Consider the following 27896-nt stretch of genomic DNA (forward strand, 5'->3'; position numbering starts at 1 on the left):
CTCCTAAACACTGCAACCCTAAATCCGATAGGTGTTGGTGTTTAGAGATTCATTGTATTTACGGTAGGCTCCTATTGCGAATTATTTTTTAATGTAAATAACATTTTAGTTTATGAAACGACAAAATGCAGTGAAAAACCATAATTAAATGTAAACCCAAAAATTATCCTACATTTTATTAACTGTATTTTTTTTATTTTTCAGATGTAATGGACTGTAAGTCTTTAACCGAAAGCTGCAACTTTGAAATGGACTTGAAGATCTTAAACATCCATTTAAAGTCTGGAGATGTTCTGATAAAATTTCAAGGAACATATCTATCGGATGACGAGTTTGACTACCATATCCTACAGAAAGAAATACAGCTCGCTACAAAAAATACAGAGGACATTGATATCGGGCAGTTCTGCTTGGTACAAGATAAACCTTTGGGATCATGGCACAGAGGAAACATTTTAGATAAAGTCAATCAGAAATTTGAAGTTGCACTAATCGATCAAGGCAATGTCATCAAAGTTCCCTCTTCACAAATTGCTTCTGCTACCGGTGAATTGTTTATTCTCCCCCCTAAAGTGGTCAATGGAATCATTTCTAATTTACTTCCGCTTGCAGAGAAGTGGCCCCCAAGAGCCATCAATTATTTTTCATCCTTGATCGGGCAACAGCTTCACGGAAATGTAAAAACCTTCTTGCTCCATCAAGTTATTCTTCTAGAAATACCAAAAGTCATAAGCCATGCCATCGAGCTCAGTTTAGCAAAATATGTGGATTCTGAGACTTTTTGCCTTCTTGCTGAGCTCCAACACAAGTTACCAGCAAACTCTCACTGCAAACGAATGCCAGACTTACTCCAACAGAAGGAAATCTGTCCTGATGTCACTCCAGACAGCCTGCCTCGTTTCCAAAAGCTATTGGATCATCTAAGACCGAAGTTGTGTACTAATATCATGGAAAAAATAAAAATTTCTGCTGCCATAAGCCCAGATCATTTTTTTTGTCACGTTCTGTCATGGGAGACAGAGTTGAGTACGTTGACTACTGCTATGTGCAGTCATTATGCATCTGCTGTAACAGAAACAAGTTCCTCGCTTGATAGTTTTGGGATACTCTGTGCTGCCAAGAGGATAGATGGTTCATGGTACAGAGGAGTTATCCAGAAACTAATCTCGTGTAATGATATGAAGATTTGGTTTATTGATATTGGTAGTAGTGAAGTCATACCAATCACCAATGTGCAGAAGTTGGAATCTGAATTCTTGTCTTTACCCATGATGACGATCCCATGTGCTTTATCTCGGGACAAAGACCATATAGAGAGTGTTAAAAATGTGCAGCTAGCTCTGTTTAAAGAGGCCTTGTTGGGACGTGTTGTTATTGGTCATATAAAGGACTACTCTAGTGAAGAGCATCTATACTACTTATCACTGTACAATGCTGACTTTGAGTTCACCGCAGACTGTCATTTAACAGATAAGCAAGGACCCTCATTCTCTTTGAACCCTTACTCGGCCATTGCAGATCCAGTCATTGAGAAGTGTGAAATCATCTCTGAGCCTGAGACGTCCACATTTATAGAGATGGAATACAACGAAAGTGTGTCTTACAAATCCGTCAAAATGGACGTTGAATCCGTATACGTGGCATATGTTGAATATGTGGTAAACCCCTCAAACTTTTGGATTAGAATTGATGAGAGCCAAAAAGGCTTTACAGAGATGATGGCTGGGATTGCTGAAAAGTACAATAAATGTGAGCTCATGGAGATGGTAATACAAGATCCTAAACCCGGTCAGCTTTGCTGTGCACTTTATGCATTGGATGGACATTATTATCGAGCTGTTGTCACTGAAGTGTTAAGTCCACACATTTCTGTTTATTTCATTGACTTTGGGAACACGGAGACCATTCCTTTCTATGATGTAAAGGTGTTGATGCCACAGTTCAGCGTTTTGCCTGCATTAGCAATGTGCTGCTCTTTAGCATATGCCTGTCCATTTGATGATGTGTGGGTAAAGGCTGCAAATGACTTATTTAAACAAACTGTGAATGGGAAAGCTCTTCTTTGCCATGTTATTGCAAAACAAAAGTGCAAATATGTAGTGGAAATGCGGCTTTCAGAGAGTTCCAACTCTTTAGATATCGTCACCCTTTTGGTGAAATCTGGATTTGCCGAATTATGGAAAGTGGATTTAAATTCAAATTCAACAAATTTGCACAGTCAGTTCTCAAACTACAACACTGAACACGAGATACCTAAAAGAACATTCATTGGCAAAGGTAAAATAACTATAAATACTAGGAAATACGTCTGCATGGAAGCAGTTGTGCCAATTGATTCTTTGCCCTTGAAAATCAAACCAGCAGAGAAAAGGTATTCATTTTGTACAGCAGCCAGTGATTTAGTAACACCTGGGATTTTCGCAATTTGTTTTAAACATCCTATATTCAAACCTGGGGCTGTAATGGATGTAATAGTTTCTCATGTGGATTCACCAGCTAGTTTCTGGTGTCAAGTGTCGGGCAATGCTTCTAAACTCTCGACCTTCATGGAAGATGTGCAGAAAGTCTACAGCTGTTGTGACATCCTATACCAACATGGACAAGTTGCTTGTATTGCAAAATCCTCCAAAAATGGCAAGTTTTATCGAGCAGCTGTTTTGAAATATGTTTCGGCTCACGAATGTGTGGTTATTTTCATTGACTATGGGAGTACCGAAAAGGTGTTGATTTCTGAGCTTCGCAAGATTAAACCACAGTTTCTTGAATTGGAAGGCCAGGCTTTTCAATGCTCTTTACATGACGCGTTTTCATCTCTGTCTGTTCCCCTCGAATGGTCTGCTAACGCGTGTGAAGATTTTAAAAGCCTTGTTCAGTCTTCTGTCGTGATAACATGCACTATTGTTGCCTTGTTCAGTAGTGGTTCGGAGGATCTGCGTATCGCAGTAAATTTGGAAACCTGTTTTGGTAATGCAAGCAAAATATTGACAGACAAGGGTAATCTAGTTCTAAGAAAAAATGTTCAGTGTGTCCGTTTGCATACATATTGCTACTCCAGTTTTGACCTTGAAGTAGGAAGTAGAGAAGATATATTTGTGAGTTTTATTTACAATACTGGAAGATTTTACTGCCATCTTTTAAAAAATGAGAAGATCTTAGACACGTTGATGAAGGCTGTAAAAAAGTTAGGTAACAAGCTAAAGCCAGCAACAAAACCTAATGAGCTCTGCATTGTTAAGCATGCCGAAGATCACAATTTTTACAGGGTATTGTCGTGCCCCGTGAAATCCTCATCTCTGTTCTTGGCTTTTTTTGTCGATTTTGGAGATAGCCATATGGTGAAAAGTAGTGAACTGCTTCCTATCCCTGAAGACGCTGATGATATTTTATTTCAACCAATGCTAGCTGTTCCCTGCTATCTGGCTGGCATGAAAGAAACTCATCTCACGACAGAGGCCAAAGCCTGGTTTGAAGAGCAATGTTTTGATCAACTTTTAAATGCAGTTGTAGTAGCTAGAAACAATGAAGGACAACTGGAACTAGAATTATATAGTAAGAATATATCAATAAACCAAGAAATTAAAAAATTTGGGATTAAATCTGTTGCTAGTAAGGAAAAACTGACTGACTGTGAAGACTCTAACACTTTGAAAAATCAGCATGAATCAGATAGTTATGACCCTTTGCCTAGGAGTACACCCCATAAAAAGTCAGATTCGGTGCATGTTGCAAAGTCAATAGACCTACTCAATGACAAGAGTGTTTCTTGCAGCCCTAAGCTTGTAAAGTCAGTTGACCTTCCCCCAATATTTCTAGAGGCAGATACTACCTGTCTTGTTTATGTTTCCCATGTAGACAGTCCTTCTAGTTTTTTCGTGCAACTTGCCAAACAGGAGGTTGAGATTTTTCAGCTCGTGGAAGAGCTGAATGAAATGTCATTCCAAGTCCTTAATGAAAAAGATCTTCAGAATGGTCTTGTAGTCATTTCTCAATATCCAGATGATGAGGCGTACTATCGAGCAGAAATTAAAGACATTCTTGAAGACAGTTTCTGTGTTGAGTTTATTGATTATGGTAACAAAGCAAATGTGGATTCTTCGTGTATTTTTACTCTTCCTGAAAAATTCTTAACTATACCGAGGTTAAGCATCCCTGCTTTTCTCACTGGCATTCAAAAGCTTCAGGGCCATACTGAATGGAGTAACAATGTTACGGAAATGTTTTCTGAGAAAGTTAAAAGTGAACCAATCTCTTGCAAGTTTATGTGCAAACATGACCCTCAGTGGGAGGTCAATATAATTTTAGAAGGTCAGTCCCTTTCTGAAACACTCATTCAAGCCTTTCAATGTTCTTCCAAACCACCTGCTGCAATTACCAATGACTGTCTTCTGAAATCTGATCTTGGTTATTTTAATATGTCAAATAAAAGTGCTATAGATGAAGCCAATGCTGATGAAAACATTAACATACCTAGAGCCAAAACATTGAAACCTGGTATGGTAGAAAAAGTTAAAAACCTTTCTCTTTCGGAATCTGGAACACTTTTTGTCACCTTGGCAAATTTTCCTGAGGAGTCCAAATTAAGTTTACAAATTGCTGAGACCATCAAGCAGTTTGGCAACAGACTTTCCGTTAAGGAGATAAAAGAAGGAATGGTTTGTTTGGCAAAATCTGAAAAGATGCAAGTTTGGCTCCGTGCCTCTATTGAAAAACTCATGCCAACTGCAATGAGGATGGCAGTGTCCTTTGTTGACCACGGTGCAAGTGAAATTCTAAGTGTGCACAATGCCAAAAAACTCTCTTTGGAAGCACGTTCAATTCCTAAGCAAGCAATTGCTTGTAAATGGATCGGGACTGAACAAATTGGTCAAAATGTGTTCGCTGCACATTTAGAGTCCATTTTGCAAAAGGAAATTAAGATAATATTTCTTGAATTTTTGGAGTGCACTAATGCATGGCAAGTGGAGATATTAGTTGATGGTCTTCTGCTATTGCAATATCTTCAAAGCGTACTAAACGTGGCTGATATTAATCTTGATAAAACCAACTCTCACTCACAGGCCAGTATTTCTTCATCCCAGATTCCATGGAATCGTCTAAAACCATTAGAACTTTGTCCAGGGTTCATTACTTCATTTAATTCCCCCTCTAGTTTTTTTGTACAGCTGACGGACTCTGTTAATATGATGGATGCTTTGTCGCAGTTGATGCAAATACAAGATGAGCTTACCCCAATAGCTGGGGATTCATTAAAACCAGGATCTTCATGTCTTGTACGGTCATTTGACGAAGAAGAATGGTGTAGGGCAGAAATAATGAGTATTAACATGAACTTTATTTTATTGTGCCTACTTGACTATGGAGTTGACAAAATAATTCCATACTCGGACTACAAAGAACTGAAAATCATTCCCACAAAACTTTCTTGCTTTCCAGCACTAACCTACCATTGCTCTTTACATGGCGTGATGCCAGACGCCGGAAACAGTTGGTCCAAAGATGCCATTAACTATTGTATTAGTTTTGTTGAAAACCAAGACTTGATGATTTTGCATGTTAAAAATCTTGGGAAGAACATTAAGGAAGTATCTGTGTATGGTCAAGGAAGTCTGGCCATAAATTTAATTAAAAAAGGTCTTGCTAAAGAGGTTGATGTCGTAGGCAAATCAGAAATGATATATAATTTCCCTACTCTTTCCTTAGAAACTAATCAGCATTTAGAAAATATTGGTTACAGAGAACCTTCTCCATGCAAAAATTCATTGCATCCTTCCAAACCGAATGTACATGAAGAGGCAAGAGAGGATTTTAAGGCTGGATATCCACTTCATCAAAATGGTGTTCAGGAACAGTAAGGTGCTGGTCACCAGTCCCCAAATAGTATTTGTAAGTAAAGCAAAAAAATATATGCAGCCTATATATTCTATACTAAGCCATTCATTTATTTTTTTTCCTTAATAATAATAATAATAATAATAATTTTTATTTATATAGCGCCAACATATTCCGCAGCGCTTTACAAATTATAGAGGGGACTTGTACAGACAATAGACATTACAGCATAACAGAAATACAGTTCAAAACAGATACCAGGAGGAGTGAGGGCCCTGCTCGCAAGCTTACAAACTATGAGGAAAAGGGGAGACACGAGAGGTGGATGGTAACAATTGCTTTAGTTATTCGGACTGGCCATAGTGTAAGGCTCGGGTGTTCATGTAAAGCTGCATGAACCAGTTATCAGCCTAAGTATGTAGCAGTACAGACACAGAGGGCTATTAACTGCATAAAGTGAATGAGAACATGATGCGAGGAACCTGATTATGTTGTGATTTTTTTTTTTATAAATAGGCCACACAGGGATCGTTAGGTTAATGCATTGAGGCGGTAGGCCAGTCTGAACAAATTAGTTTTTAGGGCACGCTTAAAACTGTGGGGATTGGGGATTAATCGTATTAACCTAGGTAGTGCATTCCAAAGAATCGGTGCAGGAAAATTAAGGAAATTAATTTCCTTAATTTTAATGCATTGTATTGTCTTTAAAAGGGTGGTTATCAGAATAAACGCCCCCTTCATTTAGCACAGTCACTCATCTAATCAGTTTATTGTATCTGGTGCAGCATCTTGCCCATTTTTTTCGGTATTTTCATTACTATGAAAATTGTACATTCACACTGAAGGCATCAAAACTATGAATTAACACATGTGGAATTATATACTTAACAAAAAAGTGTGAAACAACTGAAATTATGTCTTATATTCTAGGTTCTTCAAAGTAGCCACCTTTTGCTTTGATGACTGCTTTGCACACTCTTGGAATTCTCTTGATGAGCTTGATAGATGCTCCATACAGACACTTGCCCCATTTGCTGTTGCTGCGATAAAAAAAATCATACTCACCTCTCCGTCGCTCAGGCCCCCGACACTTGCAATATTCACCTGCTCCTCGTTCCGGCGCCGCTGCACTGACCTTCAGGCAGAAGGCGCGCACTAACCACGTCACCGCGCCCTCTGACCTGAGCGTCACTGCAGAAGACGCTGAAGACGGAGCGGCGCCGTAACGAGGAGCAGGTGAATATCGCAAGTGCCGGGGGGCCAGAGCGACGGAGAGGTGAGTATGTGGTGATTTTTTTTTTTATCGCAGCAACAGCCACTGGGACAAGTGTCTGTATGGAGCATCTATGGGGCGATAACGTTTGTGCAGCACTGTATGGGGCAAGTGTCTGTATGGAGCCATAACGTTTGTGCAGCACTATATGGGGCAAGTGTCTGTATGGGGCCTTAACGTTTGTGCAGCAGGGCAGCGCAGCGCTCCCCTCTCCGTTATACTCACCTGCTCCTGGCGCTGTGCAGTCCCTGCTTCCCTGCAGCTTCTTCCTGTATTGAACGGTCACCGTTACCACTCATTACAGTAATGAATATGCATATTAATTACTGTAATGAGCGGTACTATGTGACCGCTCAGTACAGGAAGAAGCTGGGGCACCAGGGACCGCCCCAGGAGCAGGTGAGTATAATTAGACAGCCCCGGCTCCCCCTGGGTATGACTCGAGTATAAGCCGAGAGGGGGACTTTCAGCGCAAAAAAGTGGGCTGAAAATCTCGGCTTATACTCGACTATATACGGTATGTCCTGTGAGGAGCAGTTAACCCCTTCCCGACCTGTGACACAGCATATGCGTCATGAAAGTCGGTGCCAATCCGACCTGTGACGCATATGCTGTGTCACAGAATGATCGCGTCCCTGCAGATCGGGTGAAAGGGTTAACTCCAATTTCACCCGATCTGCAGGGACAGGGGGAGTGGTACTCTAGCCCGGGGGGGTGACTTTGCCCCCCCCCCCCCCCCCCCCCCTGTGGCTACAATCTCTCTGATCGGCTGTTGAAAGTGACGTTTCACATTCACTTTCAATCGGAGCGATAATAATATTTCGCCAATGAAAATTGGTGAAATATTACAATCCAACAATCCAGCCATGGCCGATGCTGCAATAGCATCAGCCATGGCTGGAGATCGTGATCTGACCCCCCCCCCCCCCCCACCGCCACCGATCTCCTCACCTCCATCCGGTCATTTCCAGTCCTCCGTTCCCCTCCGTCCTCCTGTCCACTCCCCCCGCAGTCCGATTTCCCCCCCCCCCCCCCCCCATCATACTTACCGACCTCCTGTGTCCCTCCCGGTGTCCGTCCGTCTGCTTCATGGGCGCCGCCATCTTGCAAAATGGCGGGCGCAGTGCGCCCGCCGAATCGGCCGGCAGATTCGTTACAAGTACATTTTGATCGCTGTTATAGGTTCTATCACAGCGATTAAAATAAAAAAATAATAAGTAAACCCCCCCTTTATCACCCCCATATGTAAGGACAAAAATAAAATAAAGAAAAAATTTTTTCTCCACTAGGGTTAGGGTTAGAATTAGGCTGGGTTCACATTGCGTTAGTGGCAGTCCGCTAACTGAATCCGTTACATAGCGCCACTAACGCAATGTAACGGATCCGTTAGCGCAGCCATTGACCGCAATGTATCGAACGCATTGCTAACGTATCCCGTTATTTTCTGACGGACCTCGAATGCTGCTTGCAGCGTTTTTGGGTCCGTTCTTGCTAGCGCAGATCGGGCATCTGCGCTAGCGGGATCACTAAAAGCAATCCCTTTTTGTACATTGCGTTAGCGCATTCCGTTAGCGTATGCGCTAAACGGATTGCACTAACTCAATGTGAACCTAGCCTTAGGCTATGTGCACACGGTGTGGATTTGGCTGCGAATCCGCAGCGGATTCGCCGCTGCAGATTCGTAGCAGTTTTCCATCAGGTTTACAGTACCACGTAAATGGAAAACCAAATACGCTGTGCCCATGGTGCGGAAAATACCACGCAGAAACACTGTGCTGTATTTTCCGCAGCATGTCAATTCTTTGTGCGGATTCCGCAGTGTTTTAAACCTGTTCCACAATAGTAATCCGCAAGTGAAATCCGCACAAAAAACACTGGAAATCCGCGGTAAATCCCCAGCTAAAACGCGGTGTCTTTTACATGCGGATTTTTCAAAAATGGTGCGGAAAAATCTCACACGAATCCGCAATGTGGGCACATAGCCTTAGGATTAGGGTTGGAATTAGGGCCAGGGTTGGGAATAGGGTTAAGATTAGGCTTGTGGTTAGGGTTATGGTTAGGGGTGTGTTGGGGTTAGGCTTGTGGTTAGGGTTATGGTTACGGGTGTGTTGGGGTTGGGATTAGGGTTAGGGTTTGGATTAGGGTTACGATTAGGGTTGGGTTTAGGGTTAGGGGTGTGTTGGGGTTAGGGTTGTGATTAGGGTTATGGCTACAGTTGAGATTAGGGTTAGGGGTGTGTTGGGGTTAGTGTTGTAGTTAGAATTGAGGGGTTTCCACTGTTTAGGCATATCAGGGGTCTCCAAACGCAACATGGCGCCACCATTGATTCCAGCCAGTCTTGCATTCAAAAAGTCAACAGTGGTTTACCCCCACATATGGGGTATCAGTGTACTCAGGACAAACTGGGCAAGAATTATTGGGGTCCAATTTCTCCTGCTACCCTTGTGAAAATAAAAAATTTTTTGCTAAAACATCATTTTTGAGGAAAGAAAAATGATTTTTTATTTTCACGGCTCTGCGTTGTAAACTTCTGTGAAGCACTTGGGGGTTCAAAGTGCTCACCACATATCTAGATAAGTTCCCTGGGGAGTCTAGTTTCCAAAATGATGTCACTTATGGGGGGTTTCTACTGTTTAGGCACATCAGGGGCTCTGCAAATGCAACTTGATGCCCGCAGACCATTCCATCAAAGTCTGCATTTCAAAAGTCACTACTTCCCTTCCGAGCCCCGACGTGTGCCCAAACAGTGGTTCCCCCCCACATATGGGGTATAAGCATACTCAGGACAAACTGGCCAACAACTTTTGGGGTCCAATTTCTCCCGTTACTCTTATGAAAATAAAAAATTCTGGGCTAAAAAATAATTTTTGAGGAAAGAAAAATTATTTTTTATTTTCACGGCTCTGCGTTATAAACTTCTGTGAAGCACTTGAGGGTTTGAAGTGGTCACCGCACATCTAGATTAGTTCCATGGGAGGTCTAGTTTCCAAAATGGGGTCACATGTGGGGGAGCTCCAATGTTTAGGCACACAGGGGCTCTCCAAACGCGACATGGTGTCCGCTAACGATTTGAGCTAATTTTTCATTCAAAAGTCAAATGGCGCTCCTTCCCTTCCGAGCCCTGCCGTGCGCCCAAACAGTGGTTTGTGACCACATATGAGGTATCGGTGTACTCAGGAGAAATTGCCCAACACATTTCAGGATCCATTTTATCCTGTTGCCCATGTGAAAATGAAAAAATTGAGGCTAAAAGAATTTTTTTGTGAAAAAAAAGTACTTTTTCATTTTTACAGATCAATTTGTGAAGCACCTGGGGGCTCAAAGTGCTCACTATGCATCTAGATAAGCTCCTTGGGGGGACTAGTTTCCAAAATGGGGTTATTTGTGGGGGAGCTCCAATATTTAGGCACACAGGGGCTCTCCAAACGCGACATGGTGTCTGCTAACGATTGGAGCTAATTTTTCATTGAAAAAGTCAAATGGCGCTCCTTCCCTTCCGAGCCATGTCATGCGCCCAAACAGTGGTTCCCCCCCACATATGGGGTATCGGCGTACTCAGGACAAATTGTACAATAACTTTTGGGGTCCAGTTTCCCTTTTTACCTTTGGGAAAATAAAAAAAATTGTTGCTAAAAGATCATTTTTGTGACTAAAAAGTTAAATGTTCATTTTTTCCTTCCATGTTGCTTCTGCTGCTGTGAAGCACCTGAAGGGCTAATAAACTTCTTGAATGTGGTTTTGAGTACCTTGAGGGGTGCAGTTTTCATAATGGTGTCACTTTTGGGTATTTTCAGCCATATAGACCCTTCAAACTGAGTTCAAATGTGAGGTGGTCCCTAAAAAAAATGGTTTTGTAAATTTCGTTGTAAAAATGATAAATTGCTGGTCAAATTTTAACCCTTATAACTTCCTAGCAAAAAAAAAAATTTGTTTCCAAAATTGTGCTGATGTACAGTAGACATGTGGGTAATGTTATTTGTTAACTATTTTGTGTCACATAACTCTCGTTTAACCCCTTAAGCCCCGAGGGTGGTTTGCACGTTAATGAGCGGGCCAATTTTTACAATTCTGACCACTGTCCCTTTATGAGGTTATAACTCTGGAACGCTTCAGCGGATCTTGGCGATTCTGACATTTTCTCCTGAGATATTGTACTTAATGTTAATGATAAAATTTATTCGATATAACTTGCGTTTATTTGAGAGAGAAAAACGGAAATTTGGCGAAAATTTTGAAAATTTCGCAATTTTCCAACTTTAAATTTTTATGCCCTTAAATCACAGAGATATGTCATGCAAAATACTTAATAACTAACATTTCCCACATGTCTACTTTACATCAGCACAATTTTGGAACCAAATTTTTTTTTTTGTTAGTGAGTTATAAGTGTTAAAAGTTGACCAGCAATTTCTCATTTTTACAACACCATTTTATTTTAGGGACCACATCTCATTTGAAGTAATTTTGATGGGTATTTTCTATAATATAGACCAAAGTGTGACACCATTCTAAAAACTACACCCCTCAAGGTGCTCAAAACCACATTCAAGAAGTTTATTAACCCTTCAGGTGTTTTACAGGAATTTTTGGAATGTTTAAATAAAAATGAACATTTAACTTTTTTTCACACAAAATTTATTTCAGCTCCAATTTGTTTTATTTTACCAAGGGTAACAGGAGAAAATGGACCCGCAAAGTTGTTGTACAATTTGTCCTGATTACGCTGATACCCCATATGTGGGGGTAAACCACTGTTTGGGCGCATGGCAGAGCTCAGAAGGAAAGGAGCGCCATTTGACTTTTCAATGCAAAATTGACTGGAATTGAGATGGGACGCCTTGTTGCGTTTGGAGAGCCCCTGATGTGCCTAAACATTGAAACCACCCACAAGTGACACCATTTTGGAAAGTAGACCCCCTAAGGAACTTATCTTGATGTGTGGTGAGCACTTTGACCCACCAAGTGCTTCATAGAAGTTTATAATGCAGAGCCGTAAAAATAAAAAATCATATTTTTTCACAAAAATGATCTTTTTGCCCCCAATTTTTTATTTTCCCAAGGGTAAGAGAAGAAATTAGACCACAAAAGTTGTTGTGCAATTTGTCCTGAGTACGCTGATATCCCATATGTGGGTGTAAACCATTGTTTGGGCGCATGGCAGAGCTCGGAAGGGAAGGAGCGCCATTTGACTTTTCAATGCAAAATTGACTGGAATTAAGATGGGACGCCATGTTGCGTTTGGAGAGCCCCTGATGTGCCTAAACATTAAAACCCCCCCACAAGTGACACCATTTTGGAAAGTAGACCCCCTAAGGAACTTATCTAGATGTGTTTTGAGAGCTTTGAACCCCCCAAGTGTTTCACTACAGTTTATAACGCAGAGCCGTGAAAATAAAAAAAAAAAAAATTTTCACAAAAATGATTTTTTTTAGTCCCCAGTTTTGTATTTTCACAAGGGTAACAGGATAAATTGGACTGCAAAAGTTGTACAATTTGTCCTGAGTACGCTGATATCCCATATGTGGGGCGGAACCACTGTTTGGGCGCATGGCAGAGCTCGGAAGGGAAGGAGCGCCATTTGGAATACAGACTTAGATGGATTGGTCTGCAGGCGTCACGTTGCATTTGCAGAGCCCCTGATGTACCCAAAAAGTACAAACCCCCCACAAGTGACCCCATATTGGAAACTAGACCTCCCAAGGAACTTTGTGAGAACTTTGAACCCCCAAGTGTTTCACTACAGTTTATAACGCAGAGCCGTGAAAATAAAAATTGTTTGTTTTTTTTTACAAAAATTATTTTTTAGCCCCCAGTTTTGTATTTTCACAAGGGTAACAGGATAAATGGGAAAATGGAAATAAATACATTTTTTTTAATTTTATTATTTTTCCCTAACTAATGGGGTGTTGAAGAGGGGTTTGATTTACTTTTATAGCGTTTTTTATATCGGATTTCTATGATTGGCAGCTGTCACACGCTAAGATGCTTTTTTTATAGCAAAAAAGTTTTTGCGTCTCCACATTTTGAGACCTATAATTTTTCCCATATATTGGTCCACAGAGTCATCTGAGGTCTTGATTTTTGCGGGACGAGTTGACGTTTTTACTGGTAACATTTTCGGACGCGTGACAGTTTTTGATCACTTTTTATTCCGCTTTTTGTGAGGCAGAATGACCAAAAACCAGCTATTCATGAATTTCTTTTGGGGGAGGCGTTTATACCGTTCCGCATTTGGTAAAATTGATGATGCAGTTTTATTCGTCGGGTCAGTACGCTTACAGCGATATCTCATTTATATCATTTTTTTATGTTTTGGCGCTTTTATACGATAAACGCTATTTTATAGAAAAAAATTATTTTGGCATCGCTTTATTCTGAGGACTATAACTTTTTTATTTTTTTGGTTATGATGCTGTGTGGCGACTCGTTTTTTGCGCGACAAGATGACGTTTTCAGCGGTACCATGGTTATTGATATCCGTTTTTTTGATCGTGTGTTATTCCACTTTTTGTTCGGTGGTATGATAATAAAGCGTTGTTTTTTTGCCTCGTTTTTTTTTTTTTTTCTTACAGTGTTCACTGAAGGGGTTAACTAGTGGGACAGTTTTATAGGTTGGGTCGTTACGGACGCGGCGATGCTAAATATGTGTACTTTTATTGTTTTTGTTTTTTTTAGATAAAGAAATGTATTTATGGGAATAATATTTTTTATTTATTTAGGAATTATTTTTTTTACACGTGGAATTTTTTTTTTTTTTTAACTTTGTCGCGGGGGGAGGGGGGGGGGAACATCACAGATCGCCGATCTGACAGTTTGCATAGTACTCTGTAAGATCGGCAATCTCGCTCACATCGCTGCAGGCTTAGCCTGGCTTACCAGCGCCTGTAGTCGACCCGGAAGTACTCCCTGCAGGACCCGGATGCAGCCCCACGGCCATTTTGGATCCGGGGACTGCAGGGAGAAGACGCACGGTACAAGGTGAGTACATCACCTTGTACCGATCGTCTCAGGGAAGCATGCAGGGAGCCCCCTCCCTGCGTGATGCTTCCCTGTACCGCCGGCACACCGCGATCATGTTTGATCGCGGTGTGCCCGGGGTTAATGTGGCGGGAGCGGTCCGTGACCGCTCCTGGCACATAGTGCCGTATGTCAACTGCGATAGTCCGCTGACACCCAGCCGCGATTGGCCGCACTCCCACCGTGAGCGCGTCCGATCGCTATGACGTACTATCCCGTCGGTGGGAATTAAGGCCCACCCCACCTCGACGGGGTAGTACGTCATATGGGATTAAGGGGTTAGAATAAAAATTCAAAATTTGAAAATTGCGAAATTTTCAAAATTTTAGCCAAATTTCCATTTTTTTTACAAATAAACACAAAAATTACCGACCTAAATTTACCACTAACATGAAGCCCAATATGTCACGAAAAAACAATCTCAGAACCGCTAGGAATCGAAGCGTTCCCGAGTTATTACCTCATAAAGGGACACTGGTCAGAATTGCAAAAAACGGCCAGGTCATTAAGATCAAAATAGGCTGGGTCATGAAGGGGTAAAAGGATCTGGGAATGTTTAGTTTGCAAAAAGACTAAGATGAGTCTTAAAGGGAACCTGTCAGCAGGATTGTGCACAGCAACCTACACAGTGTCAGGTCGGCGACAACGTTATACTGATTAAAATGATACCTTGGTTGATGAGATCCCTCTTGTGGCTGTTTATTAATCTTTATTTTCAGTTTTTAGTTAATGATACAGTTAGGTCCATCTATATTTGGACAGACAACATTTTTCTAATTTTGGTTATAGACATTACCACATTGAATTTTAAACAAAACAATTCAGATGCAGTTGAAGTTCAGACTTTCATCTTTCATTTGAGGGTATCCACATTAAAATTGGATGAAGGGTTTAGGAGTTTCATCTCCTTAACATGTGCCACCAATTTCTCAACAAAATTGACAAAACCATTTTTTTAGGGACCACCTCGCATTTGAAATCACTTTGAGGGGTCTATATGGCAGAAAATACCCAAAAGTTACACCATTCTAAAAACTGCACCCCTTAAACTGATCGAAACCACATTCAAAAAGTTTATTAACCCTTTAGATGTTTTGCAGAAGCAACGTGGAAGGAAAAAATGAACATTTAACTTTAGTCACAAAGTCACAAAAATTATCTTTTAGCACCAATATTTTTATTTTCACAGGGGTGAAGAAAATGGACAGATAAAGTTGTTGTGCAATTTCTCCTGAGTACGCCGATACCCCATATATGGGGGAAAACCACTGTTTTGGCGCAGGGCTCAGAAGGGAAGGAGCCGTGTTTGACTTTTTCAAACCAAAATTGGCTGGATTTGAGATCTGATGCCAAGTCTCATTTGGAGAGTCCCTGATGTGCCTAAAAAATAGAAACCCCCTACAAGTGACCCCATTTTGGAAAGTTGACCCCCTAAGAAACTTATCTAGATGAGTGGTGAGAACTTTGAACCCCTAAGTGTTTCATTAAAGTGACGTTTTGGAATGCAGACTTTGATGGAATGGTTTGCGGGCATCATGTTCCTTTTGCAGAGCTACTGATGTGCCTAAGCAGTGGAAACCCCCCACAAGTGACCCCATTTTGGAAACTAGACCCTCTAAGGAACTATCTAGATGTGCCTAAACAGTAGCAATGCCTAACAAGTGCCCCCTTTTTGGAACTAATCTACGGTTTCCGGTTATGTAAATTCAAGTAAATAGTAGTGTATGGAGGTGTGGTACAGTTTGAAGCATTCTTTCATACACAGGCCAGGTTTTTCGGGGCAGGTGTTGCATTGATAAATGGTGTTTTTGCGTAGTCCCCTTTTGTAACACACTTGGCACCTTTTTTGCGACTTAGCTTTTTTACAGTTTGAGGGACTTTCCCCGGGAAATACTGACCTGGTACGATACAAGCACATTCAGTTCCAGAAATACTGAGGCTAGCTTCTTCCTGAGTCCCAAATATCAGGGCCATAATCACTATCTCCTGGAACTGAAGGTACGACATATCTGTGTAGCCTGCACATCGTAACAGCACAAAAGCATTGAGCATTGCCTTCTGTACGATGTTCACGGCCAGCTTTTTGTACCATATCTTGGCCTTTCTCAAAGCACTGTATGTTTGAAGGACCTGATCAGAGACCTAAACAAAGCCCCACATGTTTTTGTTGTACCTAAGCACACAGGTCGGTTTGCTGACCTGTGCAGAGGTATCTCGTACAGTGCCGAGGGCGCTGCCATCACAGTGTATGGTGGTCAAGAAAAATACATCCCTCTTGTTCTTGTACTTGACCACCAGCAGGTGGTTGCTACGTTGGGCTCTGCTGTCACCCTCTTCTGATCATCTGCCCAAGTAGCGTTTTTGGGAGGCCTCTCTGATTTTTGCAGACAGTACCGCAGGCTGCGCTACCTCACTCAGAGTGATTTGAAGAGTGGGATGCTGGTATAAAAGTTATCCGTGTAGAGGTGATGACCTTTATCCAGCAGTGGGTGCACCAAATCACACATAATTTTCCCACTCACTCCCAGGACAGGGGAACATTCAGCTGGTTCAATCCGGGTGTCCTTCCCTTCGTAAACTCTAAACCTCGGGGTGTACCCTGAGGTTTTTTCACACAGCTTATAGAGTTTAATTACGTACCTGGCCTCCTTGCATGGCAAGTACTGACAGAATCTGAACCTTCCCTTAAAATGAACTAAGGACTCATCCACGCAGATGTCCCTTTGTGGCACGTCCACTTCAGAAAACTTTGTTGAAGTGTTCGATGACTGGCTAAACTTTGAACAGACAGTCAAAGTTGGGGTCATCTCGTGGGGGGACACTGCATTATCAGTATAGTGCAGGAATTTGTGGATGGCCTCAAAGAGTGCCCGGGCCATGACCATTCGGAACACTGGACAGTTGTATAAAACATCAGCATTCCAATATTGCCAAAGTTCTGGCTTCTTCAGGATCCCCATGTGAAGGACCAGGCACAAAAACGGAATCATTTCAACTGCGTCTACAGGAGACCAGTTAGAAAATGATGAACCAGAGTTTTGTGCCAAAAATTGATGAGCATATGAATTAGTTTGGCCCACCATGAGGTTAACAAAATCCTCAGAGAAAAAGACTTTGAAAAAGTAATTCTGTGAGCCCAGTGGTGTCAAACTGGATTCCTGATTCTGCCACAAAATCAGGAATCAGTGGCTCATAATTTTGGGGGGGCAAGGTCCGTAATGGGGTGCACTGGTTCATCTTCTGGAATGGTGGGTGCTGCTTCCTCCTCTGTCTTGGGACGTTTGCGTGGAGATTCAGCAGGATCTGAGGAGGAGGAAGAGGATGATGAATCTGATAAATAAATGTGGGATCCTCTCCCTCGCTATCTATGTCGGAGGAAAGGAAAGCATATGCCTCCTCCACTGTATAGCATTGTTGGGATGGGCGGGACATTTTTTTTTTCTTTATGAATATGGTGATTGTGTTAGTACTTTATTTTTAACTGTGTGTGGGGGGATAGTGTTTGGTGTAAACTTTTGTCTGAAAAGAAAAATCTGAAAGAAAAAAAAGCACAACCAGGGAGAAAAGAAATGAAGTGTCTAAAACAGCAGGCACAAGCTCTGATGAGTGAACTCCATCACTCATCAAAGCTCGGCAACTTCTGGATGTGAACTGCGTCACTAATCAACGCTCGGCGGTTGCTAAATGTGCACACAGAGGTGGCACAAAGAGGGGTAGAGGGGGATGGGAGGGATTGGTGTGGATGAAGAGAGATTAGCAGTGATCAAACCACAGATGTCTCTCTTCTGTCTTGTCTTTCGTCTCTGTTCTTTGTTCAGCAGGGATTGTGGTGTCACAGGCTTCTGTGGTACCACAAGGCACAGCAGCAAATCCTGTAGCGTGACCACTCTGCAGGAATCCTCGGCTATTGTGAGGACCTGCAGAGCAGTCACAGAGCGGTCATACCGCTGCTGTGCCCTGTCATGGGTGTGATCGATGATTACATCGATTACACCAATCATAGCTGGCCCTGGTGACACTGGTGTTGCTAGGCACCGGCATAGGATCGGTGCTCTTACAGTTCCGATCCTAGGCAGGGCACAGCGCAGTCGCACCGCGGCTGTGCCCTGCGATTTAGGCTTCTTTCACACTTCAGTTGTGTGGCGTCAGTTAGGTCCGACATCGTGGCGGATCGAAGGATCCGTCAAATTTGGTGGAAAAACGGTTCTAACGGATCCGTTTTTTTGACGGATCAGCTGCCCCGATCCGTTTAAAAAACGGATCCGTTAGAACCGTTGTGACCGTTTTTTTACATCCGTTGTAACCGTTTTTTGACGGATCCGTTTTTTAAAAGGGGAGGATTTCAATGTGATTGGCTACTGGATACTACTGCAAAACTATATATAGCGTGTATTTACACCACATCTTTGAAAGGTTGTAGAAAAAGTGGCAGAAATGGAAGGAGTCCTGGCGAACATTGCAAAGATCTATGCGGATTTTACTTTTGAGGCAAATCAGTTGGCAGTCAGCGTTCGAGAGAGGGAGGAACAAAGACTGCGCATCCTACGGCAGCGGCGGAAGAGAAGGCTGTGGATCCATCCCATCACAGCACAACGTATGACCCGTGGTGTTTATTCCACGCTTTACATGGAACTAAGGGAAAACCCTCAAAAGTTCTTCAATTATGTGAGGATGAGAGCTGAAAATTTCGAGTTTTTATTGGGCTATGTGGAAGACTGTATACGTAGACGAGACACCCAGATGCGATTCTCAATATCACCAGCAGAGCGTCTCATGGTGACTATTCGGTAAGTAATTTTTTTTTTTTAAATGATTCTCATTCATCAGACTTATAACTGTAATGTTGTTTTTTGAATTTTTTTATTAATTATTGTCTTTTCGTTTTGTTAACAGATTCCTTGCAACTGGAGAGTCGTTCTCATCCCTCCATTTTCAGTATCGACTTGGGATATCCACCATCTCGGGGATCATCAGAGATACCTGCCGGGCATTGTGGGAGTGCCTACAAGCGGAATACATCCCAGAGCCATCACAGGAGAGGTGGCTGGAGATCGCCCAAAATTTTCAGCAAATTTGCCAGTTTCCAAATTGTGTTGGAGCAGTTGATGGAAAGCACATACGGATCGTCAAACCTTCAGGCTCTGGATCACAGTTTTATAACTATAAGAAGTACTTCTCTATTGTGTTGATGGCCATAGCCGATGCACAATGCAAGTTCATCGCTGTTGATATCGGTGCGTATGGACGCGCAAATGATTCACAAATCTTTAAAAATTCACCAATGGGGCGCCGTTTATATGGAGAGACATTTGATTTTCCGCCCCCTAGACCTCTCCCTGGAACCACTAGTCCACCATTACCATTTGTTTGTGTTGGAGATGATGCCTTCCAGCTTTCCCCACACTTGCTGAAACCCTTTGGAAGTAGTGGACTGACCCAGAGGAAAAAAATTTACAATTACCGCTTAACCAGAGCACGAAGAGTTGTGGAATGTGCTTTTGGCATCTTAACTGCCAAATGGAGAGTCCTGCTAACTGCAATTAAACTGCAGACTGAAACTGTCGATGATGTGGTCAAAGCGTGCGTTGTCCTGCACAATTTTGTTTTATCAAAAGAACAAGTTTCCCTGGAGGATAATGTTTCTGAAAGCACCTTACGGGATTACCAAAACCCCACTTTTCGCAGTCCAGTAGCAGTCTCCAGAATGCGGGACAGTTTTGCAGACTACTTCATGTCTCCTGCAGGATCAGTTGACTGGCAGTATGAAATGGTGTAAAAAATTTTTTTCTTTTTACACTTGTAAAAATACCATTTTTTGTTTGCTTACAAAATCTTTGTACTTTAATGCAGCATTGTATGTTTTGCAACGGTACCCTTTAAACACTGTTTATTGTTACTATTGCCATAACCTTGGTGATTTAAAAACTTTACAAAAAAAAAAAGAGAAAGACAATAAAATTGTTTTTAAACCAAACAACTGTTTATTTATTTACAGATTCTCATAGTTTGGGGTGGAGATAGTAGTGGAGGGGCTGACAGGGCGGACCACGTCGAGAGTGGGGGACAGGACATCACGGGGAGGAACAGAAGTAGAATGGGTGGTGAAAACATGAGGTTGTGTAGAGAGTTGAGGTGCAGATGTGGTGTGTGGGAGGTATGAAGGTGTTGGTGGGATTGGGAACGGAGAAGTTAAAGGGGAAGAATGGAAGGGGGACGGTAAAAACTGGGAAAGACTAAGGGGGGAAGGAACAAATGACGAAGGAGTAGAATGGACGGGAGGAGGACGGACAGGAGGAGGACAGACGGGAGGATAGACGGTGGATTGAGAGGGGAAAGGTGTTGACACATGAAGGGTAGGTGGAGGGGCATGGGACATCGCCTGCGCTAGAGCAGTGTGGCAGCCTTGCATCACATGCATCTGCAGGTCAGGAGTTAGATTTTCCATGTGCCTGAGGACTGACTGAAAAAAACAGTGCCTTGGTGACTGATTTGCATCTGATTGCATCCTATCAAGACGACTGCTGAGTTCAAGTATGCTTTTGTTAAGCATATTGTACCCAGCAGACGTTTGCTTACTCAAAAGCTTGATGGCACTGTGAAAGGATGCATTCAGCTGCAAAAAGTCAGGCGCATAGCTCCTTTCCTGACCTCTCTGGCGCTGCCGTCCTGACCACAAAGTTGGTCTAGATGTTGCGGCAGTGGCAGAGGGGTGGGGTAAAGGGAACTCTAACTCATCACCTGCAGCTTCAAGTGACGAAGTCCGCCCTGCTGCTCCAGCGCTGGTGGATGAGGCTGAGGGATCAAACGAAAGGGAAGGTGCAGAAACAGAGGGGTCGACGTGGTCCCCGGTGGCGGACTCTTGAGGGATCGCTCCAGAGGGGTGCAACTCTGATGCAGGCTCCCGAGTGCTGCAGAAAGTGCTGTTAAAGAAGAAAAAAAAAAATTAGTATCTGGATATTACAATTGCCCTTGCTGCAAAAAAAATTGAAGGTTACACATTTTTACAGTTTGACTGAAAATATGTGGTGTTGAATATTTACCTTCTGCTCAGCAGCGTCGACCGGAGGAACGACAGGGCTCTGGCATGTTTGTATCTGCTCCTGCGTCCTCTAGATCCACTCGGGGCCTGCATCTCCTTATTAAACTCCCTCTTGAAGCGATCCCTGAGTGACCGCCACCGCACGATAATCCTGTTACCTGGAAAGAGAAAGCAAAAATTGGTTACTATACACCACATTAAATCATGCCTAACATAAGGTTATGAAGTGTGAATACTTACGCGCTAGATCCTGGGCCCCAGCATCGAGTTCCTCCCAGTTATCCATAACAGCACTGCACACTTCCTCCCATAGCCGTCGGGTGATTAACTGGTCAGCATGGCGGCGGTCCGACATGTTCCACAGCGGCTCCCGACTTTGTACTGCTTCGATGAGGGTGTTCACATCGATGCCCTCCTCTTCATCATCTTGTTCGGGAGCACGCTGTGAAGCCTAACAAAAGGATAAGAATAAAAAGGGAAAGATTACAACACATGAATTTTACATTTTACTAAACACCAAAACAAAAAGGAACTTACTCTTCGGCGACCGCCGCGATTATCATTCCGACGACTATGGGAGGTGCTTTGAGGAACTCTACGTCGAGCCCCGGATTGTGAAGACTAATTTAAAAAAAAAAATAAAATTAATAATGTTCTTTGATCGAGGCATATGTATTGTGTGTGCTGTGCTGAATGTTTGTGTTGGGTGTAGTGCATTGTATGTGAGGATCGGTCTGTTCAAAACTTACACTATGCGCTCCCGCTCCTTGTATTTCTCCACCCTGTCCGTCTCCTTCTGTTAGCCCCTCTGCTTCATATTCCTGTGAATACAGAATAAACACATAAAGGCTTAAAATACAATTGCCATTGTTGCACCAAAATAAAAAATTTATGAAGAAAAAAAATTAACACCTCAGTTTGCTGATGATGTGCTGGGGGGCTCTCAGAAGAAGACATTATGATCTTGCGTCTATCTTGGGTTGGTCGGTCCCTTGCTTGGGTCCTCTTGGTCCCTAGAATCTGTAAGCATAAAGAGAGTTCTAAGCTACTATACAAAAGGATAGATAGATAGATGCAGCTTTCAGGACTTTACACTTACATCTGTTTCCAAAACTTGGGGCTTGCCTATAGCTTGGGTCGGTCGGTCCCTTGCTTGGGTCCTCTTGGTCCCTAGAATCTGCAAGCATAAAGAGAGTTCTAAGCTACTATACAAAAGGATAGATGCAGCTTTCAGGACTTTACACTTACAACTTTTAAAAAAAAATGGGGAGCCTGCTTGTGTACGTCTTGGGTCAGTACCTACTACAGTACCTACAGTGCCAACTTATTTTTGATTTCCCCCACCACAAAAGAAAAAAAAAATTCTACCGTCAAACTTGATGCACAAGCTGCCAAACCCTCTACCTCCTGTTTCCCCACAAAAAAACCCCAAAAAATCCCTTTAAAACAACACCAAAACTACTTAGAACTTGATATGCGCAATGCGCATGCTGGTAAAACCCACCTAAATAAAGTTTAACCTTATAAAAAATGTTCCTCATTCGAAATTAAAATACCAATCCCCAAAATTGTTAATTATGATTACCCTACAGTTTGTATTTTCTAAAACCAGATAACATATTCTATAGCAAAGATTTGCATTACACATTTGTATATATAACCTTTACTGCATGTTTACCCAATATTACATTTATCTTGAAATGAGACTACTGACAGTTTTGTGAAATTTTTATTACTATATTTTTTTAAATTTTCTTTTTTTTAGGGTACAGTAGGAGCTACACTGCTCTTTATTTGAAATACAAGTACATTATGGAAAACAACAAAGATGCAGAACACATCACACATCATTTATACACACACACAAAACAAATTTTACACCACAGCTATTTAAAATACCAGCATAGTATGAAAAACATATAAACAGGGCAGGCAGGCGCACGCACGCACACACAGCCACCTTCTGTCTGTCCCTCGGCACTCTGCTTCTCTGCCCTGTGTAAGCACAGCGGCCGGAAAGCAGAGTGGTGACGTCACCGCTGTGCTCTGCTTTACGGCTGGCTGGCGCTCACAATGCAGAGAAGCACAGCACGGGGACAGACAGCGGAATTTACCTTTTTTTTTTTTACTTTTACACTGGTAACCAGGGTAAACATCGGGTTACTAAGCGCGGCTCTGCAGTTAGTAACCCGATGTTTACTCTGGTTACCGGCATCGTTGGTCGCTGGAGAGCGGTCTGTGTGACAGCTCTCCAGCAACCAAACAGCGACGCTGCAGCGATCCGGATCGTTGTCGGTATCGCTGCAGCGTGTGACGGTACCTTTAGTAAATACATCAAAAATCAACATTAACCAATATGGCATTGACAAATGCACATGCAACCAACAAGATGCACACAAACATACCTGCAAGCAGAGTCATAACGCAAGCATAACACATGAACAGGCGTAATATTGACGAAGGCATAATAAGGTGCAGGCACATGAACACATACATACAAAAGCACACAGCAGTACAAAAATACACACACACACGGCCATCAGTCCTCCAGCTGGAGCTTGATATATTCACAGTGGCAGGCCTCGGGGTGGATCTGGACTGTAGCAGGGCACTGGCTGTTGCAGGACGACGGCAGGCCTCAGGTTGGATTCAGGTTTTAAAAGCTCTTGCTGTACTCAGTACGTCATACACAAATGCACACACACACACTCACACACACACACACACACACACACACACACACACACACACGCTGGATGTCAGTACTCACATGGCTGTCTCAGGCAGGGTCTGGCTGGCACGGCCTCTCTGGCTGGCTGGCAGGGCCTCTCTGGCTGGCAAGGTCTTGCTTGCAGGGTCTGGCAGTGTGTCTCTGGCTGGCAGGGCCTCTCTGGCTAGCTGGCAGGGCCTCTCTGGCTGGCTGGCAAGGTCTTGCTGGCTGGGTCTCTCTTGCATTGAAGGGTCTGTCTTGCTGGTACATTTGGGAATGACCTGTCCTTATATAGTTTTTGGGTTGTCTGGGCAAAGTATCCACTTTTTGGAGCATGCTCAATCAAAAAAAGCGGATTGAGGCGACGGATCCGCCAAAAAGCGGATCGCGACGGATCCGTTGCCCATAGGCGCCCATTCTAAAAAAAGGCGGACACGACGGATCCGCCGCGGTCCGCCTTTTCGGCGGCGCCAAAAAACGTTACAAAGTCCGTCAATGTCTAGACAACGTCCGCCAAATATCGACGGATCCGTCGCATGGCGGATGGAACGGACGGCCATCCGCCACAATCCGTCTCTAATGCAAGTCAATGGAAAAATAGCGGATCCGCCAAAAAAAAATGGCGGATCCGCCATTTCACGAAAATGGCGGTTTTTGACTGACGCCGAAAGACTGAAGTGTGAAAGAGGCCTGATGTGATAGTCGATTGCTCCAATCAGTCGTTCTAGGCGATGCCTGGAGCACCGATCATAGGCTGGGACATCCGTGTTTCAGGCAATCTGGCTGAAACACTGAGAAATCCTGCGATTGGCTGTTCAGAATTAAGGTAAGATGGCCCTGGAATTTTAATGCGATCACCGCGACTTCGGTCGCATTAAAGAAATAATGTAATATTCAGTCCATGGTCAAACAGGCCCAGGTCACATGGACGGAATACTACGTCGGGTGTCAGAAAGGGGTTAATAGCTGTCTGCAGCTATCTGAAGGGATGTCAGTGTAGAGGGATCTTCCTTATTCTCATTTACCCAAGAATTAATGGAATGAAACTGTAAGGGAGTAGATACAGATTAGATATTCGAAAACATTTTTGACAGTGAGGGTGATTACTGAGTGGAACATGCTGCCACAAGAAGTGGTGAGTTCTCCTTCAATGGAAGTCTTCAAACAGAGGCTGGACAGATATCTGTCTGGGATGGTTTAGTGAGTCCTGAATTGAGCAGGGGGTTAGACACGACGACCCTGAAGGTCCCTTCCAACATTTAACATTCTATGATTCTACCGACACTGATGGCTTTGTTTGGCACACCATCCGTATTGCTCTGCTGCCAAAATCATACTGAAGCCATTTAAATAGCAATCTTTAATCTTTCTTAATAATTCCAGAAGAGCGTTTTCAAATCTGAGATTCACTTTTTTTTCCAATGAACGACACGACACTGAGCGTGTCACAACCAATCTTGAAAGTGCCAAAGGAAAAAAAGTTTGCTCTTCTGTAGTGAACATACTGTCCAAATTAATTCTAATGTGTTTAATTGCAATACTGTGCCATTTAGAAAAAAATAATATACTGCTGGGTGTGCCCAAAACATACATAGAATGTCTTTTCTGTTTTATAAATTAGTTTTCATACGTTTTTTTACAATATATAATTTTTAATGTGTCTGAAAGATTTTCATTGCTTATTTTGCAGGGACATCAGGAGCCTGTTTATGAAGCCACTGTACAGTATTAATTTTCTGTTAAGTCTGCTGTGAAGGATGGAGTTTAAAATGTGAACGGATGAACACAAAATGTGTAAATTTCACACTTATGGTTTTGGTTCTTCTTTGTTATTGTATGAAACAGCAGAAAGTTGTTTTACTGTTGAGGAAATGTAGAATTATTTCAACTTACTAATGTACTTGTGCAGATTTTTCTGGGTGAATCTATTGCATGGCTCCTTTCGCCATGTTGCCAACCATGTTCTCACTTAAGTAATTTCCGTTTTTTTTGTTCTGATGGATTTTCTGTTCCTGCTGAATATGAAGGAAATTGGATGTTTGGTTTTGTTTTCTAGCTAGGCCAAAACCCTCCTCTGTCTTTAAGTCAGCTGTGAATTAGGAGAAGACTGACTTAACTGGCCAGAGTTTTCCAGCAGCAAAAATTAGAGAAAAAAAAATTATTTCCTAGTCGCGAAAATGTGAAATATTTTAAATTGCTTATATACTTCACATTTACTTAGGCAGTTTTATTTAAATAGCTTAAGATAGGTCATCAATGTCTGATCTGTTGGGATCCAGCACCCTCGTTGATCAGCTCTTAGCGGTGTCGGTGGCTGCGAGACGGAACTACTCACTTGCGGAATTGGCAGTGTTGTGATAATGGCTGCCGCAGGGTACTACACATCCGCCTCCTATTGGTTTGAATAGGAATCACGATAACAGGGGTGTCAGACCCCAACAGACATTGATGACCTATCTTAGTCATCAATACTAAAGTGGACAACCTCTTTAAGTGCCTCCCATCTCCCTCAACGAACATATGGGAATGTTAAAATAAATTAATAATTTCAATTACTTGATATTTCCTCAACAACATAATTTAAAAGAATAACAAGTAACATAGAGTATTTGTGTTGTGCGGTTTGATTATTATTGCAGCTTTTGCAAGTATATTAAACGCAATTGGTCTGTATTAAATTACTTGTAATAAAGCTGTTTTTTTGTCCTACGTAAATGACTTCTCTGATTAATGTACCATTTTTAGAAGATAAATATACAGGTGGCGCAAGATGTCAAGAGGCTACTTTCCTGCTGCGAATAAACAATCACCACAAGAATTGTAATCACGTCTAAAATACAAAGGAAAAAATATATATGCTGAAAAAAGCCAATAGAATAAAATATAAATATGACCACGAGAAGCACCCAGCTCAGTGCATAGAGGTACAGGTATAGTCAACCGGTAAGATAGATACAAGTGTGACCCACAGGTATCTTCCAGCAGCTAGTGTTGGGCACATGCGCTAAGGATAAGTAGTCTATATCAGGGGTGTCAAACTGCATTCCTCGAGTGCTGCAAACAGGTCATGTTTTCAGGATTTCCTTGTACTGCACAGGTGATAATTTAATCACCTACACAAATAATGAGTTGGTGATTAAATTATCACCTGTGCAGTACAAGGAAATCCTGAAAACATGACCTGTTTGCCGCCCTCGAGGAATGCAGTTTGACACCCCTAGTCTATATTGTATCAAGATAAGACAATTCCTTACCACCAGCAAGATGACCATGGAGGTTGGTGATTTCCTGATGCTCCAAAGCAGGGTAAGTAGAATAGATGAAGTCTTTAAAATTGTGCCGGAGAGCTGCCCCGGCCGGTGGCAGCTACTCAGTCTGTAAGTTCCAGTATGGGGAGGGATCCCGTGTCCTAGTAACCAGACACCTCGCGGTGTGAGAATAGTGTGAGCGGCCTATCTGGAGGACCTTCGTAATGCGGTGAATCAAGTGACAGCCCGCGTGACTGGAGTGTGTGTAGGGATCGCGGTGAGGACCATAAACCGTCACGTTTCGTAAACGTCTCCTTCCTTCCTCAGAGATGGTCCTTACCCCGAAGGTCGGTCCTTTTATATCTTCCAGCAATTAGGCTTGCTAGTGGAAGCCAAAGAGCTCAATTTCACTGTTGCCCTTGAAATAGATTTGATATAGTTGACTCCTCTCCAGTGAGGGTGCACAATTTCAATGCCCGGTATCTCCATAGTCTGTGGTGTTCTATTAAATGTTTAGAGAGTGGGAGACCCAGTTTTTGTTTCTTTATGTTCCGTATGTGTTCATTGATTCTCACCCTAAGGCTATATGCACACGTTAAGGATTTATTGCAGAAAATTCCTGAGAAAAACCTGAAATTTTCTGCAAGAAATCTGCATGCGTTTTTGGTGCGGTTTTTTTTTTTTTTTGCTGATTTTTCCAGACATTTCCCAATGCATTATATAGTGGGAAATGAGCAAAATATCCGCAAAATTATTCAACATGCTGCGTTTTTTACCACG

At 42.5% G+C, this 27896-nt stretch overlaps 2 protein-coding genes and 1 long non-coding RNA gene across 3 annotated transcripts; 2 read left to right on the forward strand and 1 right to left on the reverse strand.

The window, feature by feature from the left end:
- Positions 1-219: 219 nt before the first annotated feature.
- Positions 220-26541, forward strand: TDRD15 (tudor domain containing 15). Its single transcript, XM_069726827.1, has 2 exons — positions 220-5883; positions 25559-26541. The coding sequence occupies exon 1, from the start codon at positions 249-251 to the stop codon at positions 5850-5852; it is 5604 nt and encodes a 1867-aa protein (XP_069582928.1). The 5' UTR covers positions 220-248; the 3' UTR covers positions 5853-5883; positions 25559-26541.
- On the forward strand, positions 18554-20027 carry LOC138680951 (uncharacterized). Its single transcript, XM_069768145.1, has 2 exons — positions 18554-18906; positions 19013-20027. The coding sequence occupies exons 1-2, from the start codon at positions 18554-18556 to the stop codon at positions 19893-19895; spliced, it is 1236 nt and encodes a 411-aa protein (XP_069624246.1). The 3' UTR covers positions 19896-20027.
- Positions 21659-22640, reverse strand: LOC138680952 (uncharacterized). The gene is made up of 4 exons (XR_011321852.1): positions 22258-22640; positions 22071-22178; positions 21908-21979; positions 21659-21779 (listed from the first exon to the last, which is right to left on the reverse strand). It is a non-coding gene; the product is annotated as an uncharacterized lncRNA (long non-coding RNA).
- Positions 26542-27896: the final 1355 nt, after the last annotated feature.

The sequence above is a fragment of the Ranitomeya imitator genome, chromosome 5 (assembly GCF_032444005.1).
Source record: "Ranitomeya imitator isolate aRanImi1 chromosome 5, aRanImi1.pri, whole genome shotgun sequence".
NCBI classification, from domain to species: Eukaryota; Metazoa; Chordata; class Amphibia; order Anura; family Dendrobatidae; genus Ranitomeya; species Ranitomeya imitator.

Excerpts from the sequence above, each read along its gene's own strand:
- TDRD15 (XM_069726827.1), top strand. The coding sequence starts at position 249 with ATGGACTTGAAGATCTTAAACATCCATTTAAAGTCTGGAGATGTTCTG.
- LOC138680951 (XM_069768145.1), top strand. The coding sequence starts at position 18,554 with ATGGAAGGAGTCCTGGCGAACATTGCAAAGATCTATGCGGATTTTACT. Across the intron at positions 18,907-19,012 it reads CGTCTCATGGTGACTATTCG|ATTCCTTGCAACTGGAGAGT; the intron begins GTAAGTAATTTT and ends TTTTGTTAACAG.